General features: G+C 38.0%; 1 protein-coding gene across 2 annotated transcripts in view; it reads left to right on the top strand.

Moving 5' to 3' along the window:
• Nucleotides 1-7,876, top strand: part of EIF4E3 (eukaryotic translation initiation factor 4E family member 3) — a 28,842-nt gene extending 20,966 nt beyond the window's left edge. Inside the window, exons 3-8 of one of the 2 annotated variants that reach the window (XM_073351116.1) lie at nucleotides 667-761; nucleotides 1,109-1,141; nucleotides 2,146-2,206; nucleotides 3,688-3,754; nucleotides 6,097-6,252; nucleotides 7,241-7,876. In XM_073351116.1, the coding sequence (XP_073207217.1) occupies nucleotides 667-761; nucleotides 1,109-1,141; nucleotides 2,146-2,206; nucleotides 3,688-3,754; nucleotides 6,097-6,252; nucleotides 7,241-7,287 (459 nt within the window). In that variant the 3' untranslated portion in view covers nucleotides 7,288-7,876. The remainder of the gene's footprint in view (nucleotides 1-666; nucleotides 762-1,108; nucleotides 1,142-2,145; nucleotides 2,207-3,687; nucleotides 3,755-6,096; nucleotides 6,253-7,240) is intronic. The other variant, XM_073351117.1, reaches the window with a different exon arrangement.
• Nucleotides 7,877-13,155: the final 5,279 nt, after the last annotated feature.

Here is a 13,155-nt window from a genome sequence, read left to right as displayed (position 1 = left end):
CCAACTCGACAGCAGATCACTCTCTAGTCAAGCCCTGTACTCTATCTCCTACGAGAAGAATAAGGTAAGTTGACAGGAGAGTTTCTCCCATTGAGCTTCTCCCATCCCCCTGCGGTGTAGACCCCACAGTAACTCGACCGAAGGTACGTCGACTCCAGCTACGATATTCACGTAGCTGGAGTTGCGTAGCGTAGGTCAACTTACCATGGTAGTGTAGACATAGCCTCGGTTAAAATAGTAGATTTAAGAGCTGATACTTCTATTCCACATTCACGTATGAGGACACGGAGTGTGGAGTATTCTGCACTTTGGGAACTTCATTACAGAGCAGTTGTTTCCCTTCTCTCCACCTTCACCCTCCATAGAAATATGCATTTGCTAAGCAACAGTGGCTTCCTAATAGGACACAACTTGTCATAGTTTTAGTGACTTGTAATTAAAATATTACCACTTCTGAATTATGTTCTCTTCAACAAAAAAGCTGAAAGTGAAATTGTGATGAGCTTTAACTTTAAAGAGCTTAAATACATAACCAGGGTAAATTATAGTTTTCTATGAGCAGGAATCTTGATAATTTTATGAAGTACAAGCAAAGCAAGTAAATCTGTATACAGTTCACTGTCATACGTGAATGATACTAGAACCTTTCTTTTTTTTTCTTTAAAGATTTTCTGGAGTGTCTATAATAATATTCCTGCTGTGACAAATTTGCCTCTGAGATGTAGTTACCATTTAATGCGGGGAGAAAGACGGCCACTTTGGTAAGTATCTTATCATTGTAAGCTCCTGGGGATAGGGACACTTATGTTGTTGTGGAAATAATAAATAATGGGTGGAAGGAGAGAGTAAAGAGTTGCATGTCTGTACTGTACTGCCTTTAATCAGCTCGACTTGGGATTCAAAAATAACTTTCATATATCACTAAAGATCTTGTTCAGCTTAAAAGCTAATTATCTTAAATCGAGCATTTATTAAAAATTAGCATGTGGAAATATGGGCTATAAGAAAAAGAAATATGGGCTAATAGTATAGTACACATTTATGTTGATTAATTGTATGTGAATTATTTTTAATTTACTGATTTTTCTTTTCTCTCCACACAAAATAGGGGGACATTAATGCAACTGACTAATATTCGTTGGTAATATTCACTGTGCCAAGTATGCTCCATATGTGCACATATGCACATACCTGTAGACATACACGCGCATTCCTTTAGGCTTAGATCAGGGAAGATTGACTATCAAGTTTTTTAACAGTACATTGCAGCTCATTCCAATTTGATAGCTTATTGTTCGTAGAATGGAAACTCAAAACTATAAACCATCAATTTTTTCTTTATAAACTGAGTTTAATTTCTCTTCCCACTCATATAGTTCATGCACTTTTTAGTGTATTAGGATTAGGAATCTTCTGAGTAGGCTGGCTACTTTTTTGCATGGTTTCATATTAGTTTGGCTTGTGATCGAATTACAATTCTTTACATATTAACAATAGACCATAAAATGTTTCACTGAATTTTGACAGACTACTGTAGGTTCAAGTGACTAGCGAGTCCGCACAAGAACTCCTTTTAAAAGATATTACTGCTGAACAGTGTAGGTTAAATTGGTTTTAAGTAAATGTCGACATTGGGATATGCATACACCAGCCTTGATATTTTTGCTGGCAATGTCAAAGGATAAGCGAGAGAAACTTTCTGGTTTTGTTCTTCTCTATTTTTAGTTTTGATTTGGTCAGTGATTTTGGGGAGGGGGTGCACTTCAAAGACCTTCTCTGAAGATGATGCTGGTCTATTTTAAAACTCCTCTGTCAAAGAAATTCAGTGTACTATATTTAAGGAAAGGAATGCGCAATGTTGATCTCATCACTAAGTCGCTGTCTTAGTAAGTATTAATAAATTATTGCAGAGGAAGCAAGGGTCTTATTGAGATTCTCAGATTAATTAGGGTTTAAAATGTGGTTTTTGGCTAATTATGGCCATGTTTTTATAAATACCAATCTATTTTTGGGATTGTCCTGGAAAAATTAACCCCATAAATAAGTTTAAATTTTTATCATACTATGAAAAGCACACTGTATGTAAACTTTACCTACATATGGTTTTGAATGGTTTGTTTTCTTTGATATATTTCCCACAACCAGGGAAGAGGAAAGCAACGCCAAAGGAGGTGTATGGAAAATGAAGGTCCCTAAAGAAAGTACGGTATGAAATGTTCATTTCTATCTGGAAATGACTAGTCAGGGTTTCAGCTTAATTTCCATATATAAAATGATGACAATTTTCTTTTCTCATCTAGGTAAGTGTTTTAGGAGTAGGGCCTAAATAGCGAGGACCACACTGTCACTAGCCAGTCATGTTCTTCACTGCCATAAGTACTGCATAATAATATTCGTTTTTCAACACACAACCTAATGTGCTTTTTATTCTCATAAGCCTGATCCTGCAAACATTTTTTACAGGATGAAATGCTTCCTGCACACAAGACCATAGGACAACTCACAGGAGTGAGTTTATGCTTGGTGGCTTATGCTCTGCGCTGGTAATGAGAGTTTGCAGGATCAGTCTGTACATTAATATATGAATCGCTCCATTGACAGAAAAAACACATCAAGTCAAAGATTGTCAGATTGACATCTTCAGACTGCATCTTGAAGCATGACCTCCAATTTGTCTTTCCTTACTATAGATTGATACAGTACCTTGTATTGGCTGATAATGAACCAATGAAATGTTTTATGCTAAGTCTTTGCATCCTCAAAGGTGGATAAGAATGTTCAGAAACAAAGGGAAAGTTTTCTTGGCTCATTGTGTTTGTGCTTTGTGGTTTTAACCTTATTTTGTTTTAATTTATCATTTTTAATAGTACTAAAAAGCACAAACTAAATTGAAATAATTGTGAGGCCATGGTTTGTTTAAAAGCAGCATATGCAAAAGCCATTATGGCTGTATAGACAAAGATAGATGTTGCCATATGCTCCAGAAATATGATTATTTCCCGGTAAGCACACACCTTGAAGCATATTATTTAATTTATTAGCCCAGAGTTGCATGTGATTTATCAGCAATAGGGTTCCAAGTTTTGAATGCTTTTTTGGCTTAGATAGTAACAAAAAGGAAATAACAGTAACATCTGTCTAACATAGCCAAAGACAACTGTGTGATAGGTAGACTTTTTTAAAAAATTGTAATTCTCTAGTTAGCATTTGAATTTGTTGAAAGAAACTTTTTTCATAGTCAAAGGACAGTAAGACATGAGTTTTATATATAAATTTATCAATTTTTCTAGTACAGATTGGTTCTTAAAATGAACAGTACTTATTTTTGATAGAAACAAGCATTCACAAATGTGGTTTAATGGTTTTATGTTGCATAAGCAGGAGAAATACTTGAGAGAAATCTATGTTTGTACTTTACATTAATTAACTATTTAGGTTGAGTCCCAGTCACAGATTTAAAGAAGGTAAATTTATATTTAAACATTCAATAGAAGAATGTCAAGTTATGCTACCTATAAGTATTATAAATTCTTGCTCCAACTCTGTGCAAATAAGGAATAGTATAACGTGAGATGCACTTATAACACACAGCCTCAGAAACTGCACTCAAGGCTGAGCAAGCAAACCTTACACATACACTGAAAGATCAATAACCTAGAATAATAACTGATTTTTTTTTCTTGTTAGTCTGCAGTTTGGAAAGAGTTATTGCTGGCAACTATTGGGGAACAGTTTACAGATTGCTCTGCAGCAGGTAAAGAGATCATTTTCTTAGTGTTTTCTTCTTATTTCTGTAGATTTATTTTAAGCCCCTGTCCCAAGCAGTAGGTTCTTGTTCAAAATATTAAAACATCCAACACTTAAAAATTGTGTCACAGTATATAAGCATACCTATTCTCCCTGTCATGAACACAAAAGAGGACAGACAAGATTTCCTGGCTAGCTATGTGGGACAGAGTTAGCTCTAGATCGGGGTTCTTAAAGTTTTTCTCTCTGAGCCCCCCCCGCCTCCCCCCCACATGCTATAAAAATTCTAGGGCCCAACAGATGCTTCAGCCGGGGTGGGGACGCTTCAGGGCTCCAGGCTTCAGCCAGGAGGGGTGGGAGGCTGGGGCTGAGGGTTTGGGACTTCTGTCCTATGAGGTGCCGCTGGAGCTTGAGGAGGCTGCAACACCCCCCTCCCACCTCCGGTTGAGAACCTCTGCTCTAGATTATTGTTCTTGCCTGCCTCCAATGGCCCAGCTTGAATCCCTTGGGGACTGGCAAATGCTCTAGGTTTTAAACATCTGTGTATCAGCAGGTGTTGTAATAGTTTAATACTAATGCCATGGTGCCAGGATTCTGGAAGTCTCAGCAGGCATCCATTTGCTTGTTATGGGGTGTTTTGTACCATTACTGCTGAGAATCTATCTATCCTAAGCACTTTTATGGCGCTCATTACTGTAGTATCTGTATGCCCCACAATCTTTAATGTATTTATTCTTGCAACACCTTTGTGGGGTAAGGAAGTACTGTTTTCCTATTTAACAAATAAGGAATGGAGGCACAGAGAGGTTAAATGATTTGTCCAGGGTCACAAAGGAATTCTGTGGCAGAGCTGGGAATGAACCGGGCTCTCCTGAGTGCTAGGTTAGCAACCTAATCAGTGGACCACCCTTCTTCTCATTTGATATTGCGTGAACCAAATTAGTTGTTAGTGTTAATTTTACACAAAATGTACTTGAAATAGGTTGCCTGTTACGTGAAACCACTAAATTCACTCAATAAGTGATATTGTTCAGATGCAATAATTTAATGACCGTATTTTCAAACTAAATCTAGTCCCTAAAAATATACTTGAGATTGCATGCTTTATTTAGGAATGGACTGCAGAGGGGTTGTGAGCGTAACCTTGCCTAAGACATATTATCATATTTTACATATTCCAGTCATCAAACACTGGAAGAGGTCTGTCTGTTTCAGAATATAAGGCTGAGTTATAGGAATTGTCCATAGTTACTGGAGAAGGCAAATGCTTGGCTAACTTGTCAGTCCACTGAGCTAGGAAATAAATGCTCAAAAATTGTTACTAAGCTAACTTTTCTGTTTGATCAAGGAAAAATAAAAATATATGTTTATAACTACATTTAAATGTCCTAAACACAAGCATCTGGTTAGACAGATGTTTATTTAATGCCCTGAATATTACATTCTGAAGTTGTTCCATTTCTGATTTATCATTCAGTAGAAAATAATTTGGTTTCTTAATTCCATAATGAAGTTCAACAAAGACCTTTCAAACCGGGGAATTTCTCTCCAGCCTGATCAGTACAGTAGAGCAGAAAAGTAGTATTTATCTCTCTCTTTGGTGTGTTTGGCTTGGCCATTGTCTTGGATTTTTTTCCAGCAACGGTTTGTTGAGCTAGTATACAGATAATAAACTTCTCTGACTGCTTGCATTATAGGAAACAGAATAAAGGTGCCCCACATCCTTCCACAGTAAGAAACTTTTAAAATCTGTGCCTGTTCAGTCATATGCGTAGTTAAGCTGACATCAGGAAGTGAAAAAGCATGTATGCCTTTTACACTTAATCCTCTGTGCAGAATTCTGTCCCAATCTCAGTGATTCAGCAGTAGAACACAAAGTTCTGAATGCTGGGAGCAGCCCTGTGAAACTGACCATAGTCTTGTTAATTTCATCCTGCTGCTGCTGCTGCTTGAGGAAACTGTGTGGCAGCCCTATTGAAGCTTACATTCTGGAAACTTTACAGTCTCCATCATACTTTGAAAAATAAAGCTTCCTACATAGTGGTGACAGATTTTTTTTTTTAAATCCCTCAGCATAAATTCCTTATATTATTGCAACACAGAATTAAAGCCATAGCTATAGATTATGAACTGCACCATTTCACTGTCAGGTACTATTTACAATAACTGCTGCAAGTAAGCATACCTATGGTTTCTACACTGGTATTCCCTTCATTCTAGACCGCTCGTTTTCATTTCATGTTTGATTTATTTGTACAAAATGTTCCACAGTAGCATAACTAGCCAGAATAGACTCTTCTCCCTTTTAAAAAAACTGATTATTTCTTCAACACTTCTTCGTCTATACAGATGATGAAGTAATAGGGGTTAGTGTCAGTGTTCGTGACCGAGAAGATGTTGTTCAAGTCTGGAATGTGAATGCATCTTTGGCAAGTGAAGCAACAGTTTTAGAAAAGATCTATGAACTTCTGCCACACACCTCCTTTAAAGCAGTGTTTTATAAGCGTAAGTATCTTGTCAATTTATTTCCTCATAGCAGGATTTCCAGGTTTTGTTAGCGAAAGTGATCGCAGATGAGTATAGGATAACCTTGTTAAGTGACTGACTGACTGACTGAATTTTTAGCATTCAGAAATGTAGCATCTCTTGTTGCATGAGGATTTTTACTTTCTAATTATTGGAGATTTTTTTTCCTCTGTACAAAATCGTGAGAATGGCTTTCGTAGTTAAGTTTTAACAAATTGGTTTGTCAGATTCACAAGGTATTTTTGGTCTGCAAATGCAATAATAAAAAAATGCCTGCATAACCCTCAAGATTGTGAGCTATTGTTAATTAATATATTTATTGGTATTGTAGCAACTACAGTCAGGATTTGGGGAGGAGAGGGGCTTCTGCTAAGCTCTGTATAAACACACTAGTAAAAATAGTTGTTGTCTTTTCTCTTGTCCTCCCTGACCACTCATCCTTATTATTGTCTTCTCCTGTTGTTCTCATCTTAATTTAAACTGTAAACTCTTCCAGGTAGGGATTCTGGGTGAAATTCTTGCCTTTGTTGAAGTCAGGGTGCTATTTTGCTAATTCATGGTGCTGGACTGGGAAGGAGAAGAGAATGGGGGAATTCCTCCAGGGGTCTGATCCAAAGCCCATAGAAGTCAATGAGAGTTTTGGATCAAGCTGCAGCACAAAAAAACTTAGGACTTGATATAACAACTCATATCCATATGAGTAAAGGTTGCAGGGCCAGGCTCGTAAGTACAGTCATGTTAGATCTTGCATTATGCCTTAAGTGTACAGGCATTTGTAACAAAAAGCTTAATGCCTTAATGGAAACAGACTATTTCTTACTAATAGTAAAAGCAACAGTAGGAATACTTTTTATCCATTAAAATATACCTCAGTCCCCAAATTTCCATCCCTTAGCATCTTTTTACTTAGTACTTGTTCATATAGTCAATTTAAAAGTTGAGTTTTTTTCCTTTTTTCCCCTGTTAGCTCACAGAGAGCATCATGCTTTTGAAGGTGGACGTAGAAGACATTAACTGCACCCTGTAAAAAACTCATACTTTGTAGTCTGAGTTTGGGAAGTGGTCTAAGCAGGGAGATGGATGGGCAGAAGCCTTGCAGAAGCACCACATCTGCTCGTCATTTTCAGTTTGTTTCTAATGCTTTCAAATTGGGCCATTATTACTCAAAATGAGGAAAATGGTTGCCTTGATTACTAAACATGGTGCTCCTTACTTTCTTAGCTTTCTACAGTCTCAGTTTGGTTTCCTTGTTGTGGGGGGGGGAAAATTGGCCGCTTGTTTTTCTTTTGTTCAGACTGTATTTGTATTTCTGTTTTGTTAAACTTAGAAGACTTTCCTTTCTTTTGAAGTAGTTGTACTGTACTTAGTAAATTGCAAATATGCACAAACATGATATGCTGCTTTTTCTAGGTTGCTGTACATAGAGGAATCCTGGCTTGGTCAAACGTGTTTTCAATATTTGTTTTGAAACATTCCTATCATGTTAAGATTTACTCACTGTCTTTATCCCGAGAGAGAGAAATTGCACTGCATTATTCTAATATCAGGTCATGTGGTCATGCACTGATAAGAGCACACATACTGTAAAAATAAATAATAATCACTGAATGAGATCCTGGAAACAAAGAGCACATTTGTATTGGGACTGACTTAAATTCTCTGAGTTGTTATCCAGTGTTTAATTTAAGCTATCTCAAAAAACCACATTCAGCCTAGAATGAGAGATCTGTCAATAGAAAACCCTTCACCTCTTATTTTAGAGGAGATGATATTGAAATAGTTTTGTATGCTTTCTTATGAAGTTTTTCGGTGCACTCACTAAAAAAAAGGTTTCACAAGTCAATTCTAACACATTTTACTAAATAGATCCTTCTCTCACTATGCTTTGATCATATTTGGCCTCTGCCTGCACCCATAAAGGTCAGTAACAAAACTCCTGTTGGCTACAGTGCAAACAGATAACCCCCACTGTATTTAGTTTCAAGCTATGGTGGCACCTTAAGTGAGGTTGTTCTTAATTTAGAAAAATGAAGTTGATTAACATTTTACAGCATGAATGTGAATATTTACAATGTTAAACTCTAGGTGTGTTTTTGTCTATATTAATTATTGGAGGTTTCAGTATGTTTTATTATAGTACCAAAGATTTATTGAGTTAGTTCTTTTTACTAAAGGAAGCTTCAAAGTAAAAATGAATGTATACTCCACTGAGTATTACTGGATTGGTGTGTTTGTTTGGAAATTGTTCAGATTGCACTGATTTCCACATATTTAGTATATTAAGAGGCAACCATTGGAATTAATTACACTTATAAATTAAAAATTCCCTTTGAATTTTTTTACTTCATCTGTATTTATGAATTATAATTGTGCAGTTAATGAGGATTATTAAACAAAATTTTTCTAAAATCAAAAGACTCGCTTCAATAATTGCTTTCTGAGATTGTGTTACTAGAACTGCTTTCTTAAACTAGATATGGTCAGATGAAAATTCGTCTCCAAGAAACTATACATCTAATCCTGAACATACATCAAAATCTTTATTTTTAAAAATTCAAATATATATATTTTTGTTAACATATGAAGAAAGGGAATGTTTGATTAATCTTTATCAGAACTGTCTCGTATTTTCAGTAGTAAATCTGATTTTAGGATTTTTTTTATTTTGAAAGACTTGTATTTCTTTATATGTGCTATTAAACTTTGCATGTAGTTTGATGTTCTGAAATAAAAGCAGAGAGACTTTATGCTTATGTTAATGACTTGATATTTTACAGTTCGCATTGTTTCAGTGTCTCAGAATATGAAATTTACTAGTTACTGTTTGTCTAAATGAGCTTTAACACCTGTGCTATTCTAAAGTCTAGTTACAGATTTCAAGGATTTCCTTCCATTAAGTTGAATTCTCTTGGTTACCCCATATCTGTCTGAAATCTTTAAATTTGTTTCAGAAATTTTAAAATTCAATATTTAACTTACAATAAAAAGAAAAGGAGTACTTGTGGCACCTTAGAGACTAACCAATTTATTTGAGCATGAGCTTTCGTGAGCTACAGCTCACTTCATCGGATGCATACTGTGGAAAGTACAGAAGATCTTTTTATACACACAAAGCATGAAAAAATACCTCGTCCCACCCCACTCTCCTGCTGGTAATAGCTTATCTAAAGTGATCACTCTCCTTACAATGTGCTGGAAATGGCCCAACTTGATCATCATACGCATTGTAAGGAGAGTGATCACTTTAGATAAGCTATTACCAGCAGGAGAGTGGGGTGGGGGGAGAGAAAACTTTTTGTAGTGGTAAACACCCATTTTTTAGCTCACGAAAGCTTATGCTCAAATAAATTGGTTAGTCTCTAAGGTGCCACAAGTACTCCTTTTCTTTTTGCGAATACAGACTAACATGGCTGTTACTCTGTAACTTACAATAGACTTCAAACTAAAGGAGCTGTTTAAATTATTTCTAAGATTTCTTGATAACACAGTAGCTTTAAAGAAGAGACTGTCTTGTAGAAATTCAAAGATGTTCTTTGTGTACCAGGTGACCTGGGTCTTGCTTATTTTCTTAGGCCCAGATTCAGCAAAACACTTAAGGACCAGCTTAAATTCCATTTGCTTAAGTGACTTGCTGAATAGGGATTGATTTAGTCACATGCTTAAAAGGCCCTTATCTTTACCTATGCTGTATGAGAGAGTAGTCTCCGCTTTTCCCCCCAGGAAATGAATAGAGCCAAGCCTCGGAAAGCCAGAGCTCCTGGTTCTGCATAGGTTGATGTATGCAGATTTGCAGGATACGGACAGCTAAAAAGAAAAACCTTGAGCTGTACAGTATGGAGTTGCAAATCAATTTCAGAGAAAGTAGGGAGGGCAGACAACTCATGCAAATAAATTCTTAGTGACTTTCAAAAATGATTACCTCTCCCCCATCTGAAATACTTTTCTGAATTACTCTGGAGGAAATGTGACTGAAATTCTAGTCAGAAATTAATCTCTCACATCACCCCTCATTTATTTCCACCTGTTGGAAACAAATTCCCTCTACCCCATATTTGCTTTGTGGACTAAATTCCCGGCTGGCTGCCATTCTGCTGACTTTAATAGAAGTGCACCTACTGACAGCAGGTAACTAGAATTCGGCTAAATAACTAGAATCTGCTAATCTGACGTTTTGGATTATTAATCCTATTGAAGCAAACTGTCCTTATGCCAATACCATGTAGTTTAACATTTCCTGGCATGCCACATTTTTCTTATTTTAAAAGTCTTTATGCTGGAACATTGCAAGAGACATTGTCACAGTTAGTAGGTCCGTATTTTGGCCTACCTCTGCCCACCTTATCTCATATCTCCATATGGGCCATCCAGAGTCCACTGAAGTCAGTGGAAAGACTCCCTTTGATGTCAGTCCCTAAGCGTGCTTGCAATTCGTATTTGTTTTTCCATCCTAAAAAGAAAGTAGTTAGCAACCTTATTCTAGTACTGAATTTTGAGGCTGTGCTGAAAATGCATTGACTGGCAGAAGAAATTTACCTTTCTCTCCCTCTGAAGTGTACTCATTTGTGTCTAATTTGTGTGAAATTTATTAGAGATTGCATTGTTCTGAATGCCCACGATATAATGGCCTAGTATATGATTTCCTGCTTACTCACCAGCTTTGGGTTTTTTCTGCTTGATTTGTGATTTGTAGCAAAAATTCTTATTGTTACTTTAATATTATAATTCGTTGGGTTATTTAATACAAGGTTAAATAAATTGATAAATTAGGGTTCAGTCCTGCATAAACTGGTAAAATAGGGTTCAGTCCTGCATAGTGCTTATTCTATACAGTGCATATGTGCATTGATTTCAATGAGACAACACTAATTAATGTTTGCAAGATAATGCAATTGAACACTGCCAGCCTAGCACAATGCTTCTACTTAGGGAATTGCATTGAGTCTCTGAGCTAACATGAGGTGGAAGTTAGACATTCAGCTATCCTGCAAGCAGCATAATATATCTTCGGTTTGTCCAGTATAGCTGAATATTGGGCATACTTCTGGGAGGAAGTGGGTATACTACTTCCTGTTTTTACTAATTAGAACAGGCTTAATCATTAACTATAGATTTCCATGTTTTTTAATATTTCAGCCAGACCGTCAGTATCCTTTCCACTTTCATTCATTCACATTTCTTTCTGATTTTAATAAACCCTATATATAACTTCCATAACATCCACAGAGTAACTTTGGTTCCCGGGCTGAAATTAGTAAGGATCCTTTCATTCTAAAATGTAGTGCTTAGGCTCCAATTCATTAAATTGCGTGTCTATAAATTAAAATTAGGGTTGGATCAAAATCCATAATGTAAGTCTACATGACAACACTGATGTTCATTTTATGTGTATTTTTATGCTTGCAATGCTCAGGGCATGTCTACACTAGAAACTTAAGTCAACCTGTGGTAGGTCGACTTACAACCACCGCAGCAATTACTATAGTGGTTGATGCCCACGCTACCCTATTCTATCCGTGGCACATGTCCTCACTAGGAGCGCTTCCACTGACTTTCAGCCCCCCACATTGCCCCTCTTAGACGGGAACTCAGCTTCCACTCTCAGCTCCCTGCCTCCAGGAGCCCTGCTGGCCCTGGGCTCTCGGCTCCCTGCTGCCAGGAGCCTGGCTGCCTCGCCAGGCTCACGGTGGGGAGCTCCCTGCCTGGAGTCCGGGGGGCTTCCAGTGGGGAGCCATGAGCCTCCAGGCAGCACCCAGGCTCTCTGCAGGGAGTGGAAATACTCTGGGCAGCAACCGGGGGTCCAAGCAGAGAGCCTCCGGGCAGCAGCCCAGCAGGGAGCTGGGAGGCGCAAGCGAGATAGGGGAGCTATGACCAGAATGACAGCCACCATCCAAAGTAAGTAACGCAGTGTCTCCACAGACCCTGAATCGCCCTAACTAGCCAGCATAAGCCCTATGCCTCTCGTGGAGCTGCAGTTATGTCGGTGTAGTAAGTCACTTTACATCGGGGAGAGCAAGGCTGTAGTGTGTACACTGCCATAATTAAGTTGACATAAGCTGCCTTATGTAGACCTAACACTATAGTGTAGACCAGGCCTCAGTCAAGCGAGCTTCCAGAATTTGAGTCAATTGGTCTTTAGTTCAGACTGACCTATCTGATGTTTTCTGAAATATGTTACAGTAATGTTCAGAAAAGTGGACACTCCATAAGTGTCGTAAGTATTTTTCTTGTTGTACCTAGAGTTGAGCTTCATTGAACATGATTAAACGAACAGTGCACTGCTGTAAAATAACCCCAGACTATTCAAAAGAATCTCAAAATAGACCATGAACAAATTCCTAGTAAAACAAATTGCCAATTCTGATAGATCAGCTAAGTATTAATAGCACCAGAGATCATCTATAAATATTCTCGAAAGGGAGGAATGGAAAAAAACAAAAGCAAAGGAGTTGCTGCTCTTGTCAGGAGCTGATGACGAGTTGCCTTCTCTGGGAACTGTTCTTACCATCTGAGTAAGAGGTTACCACTGCAGCCTCCAACGGAAGAGAAACCCAGGAGCTGAGCAATCTCTGCAGGGGTGGGAGGAAGAGAAGAGCTTAGCTAGGGAGTAGTTACACTGGCTGGAGAAGTGTGGAACCACATGCATAAGGCAGAGAAAGGGAGCCACGTGGATTGGTGTTCTGAGGGGGGAATGCACTGCCGTGTGCAGAGGGAACAGAAGCACGGATCTCCTGCTGGCATGCTGTGGAGCACAGGGGTGTGGGAGAGAGCAGGGGAAGGGCCTGTGGCCTGCTGCTGAAGCAAAGCAAGTGGGCGGGAAGGCGAAGGAGTTGCAGTGAGGAGAACAGAGGAAGAGGGGTGAGAGGAACAGCCGTGGATGATTAT

Source organism: Lepidochelys kempii, chromosome 7 (assembly GCF_965140265.1).
Source record: "Lepidochelys kempii isolate rLepKem1 chromosome 7, rLepKem1.hap2, whole genome shotgun sequence".
Classification (NCBI taxonomy): Eukaryota; Metazoa; Chordata; order Testudines; family Cheloniidae; genus Lepidochelys; species Lepidochelys kempii.
The sequence above is the reverse complement of the archived record's forward strand: the minus strand, read 5'-3'. Positions and strand labels throughout refer to the sequence as shown.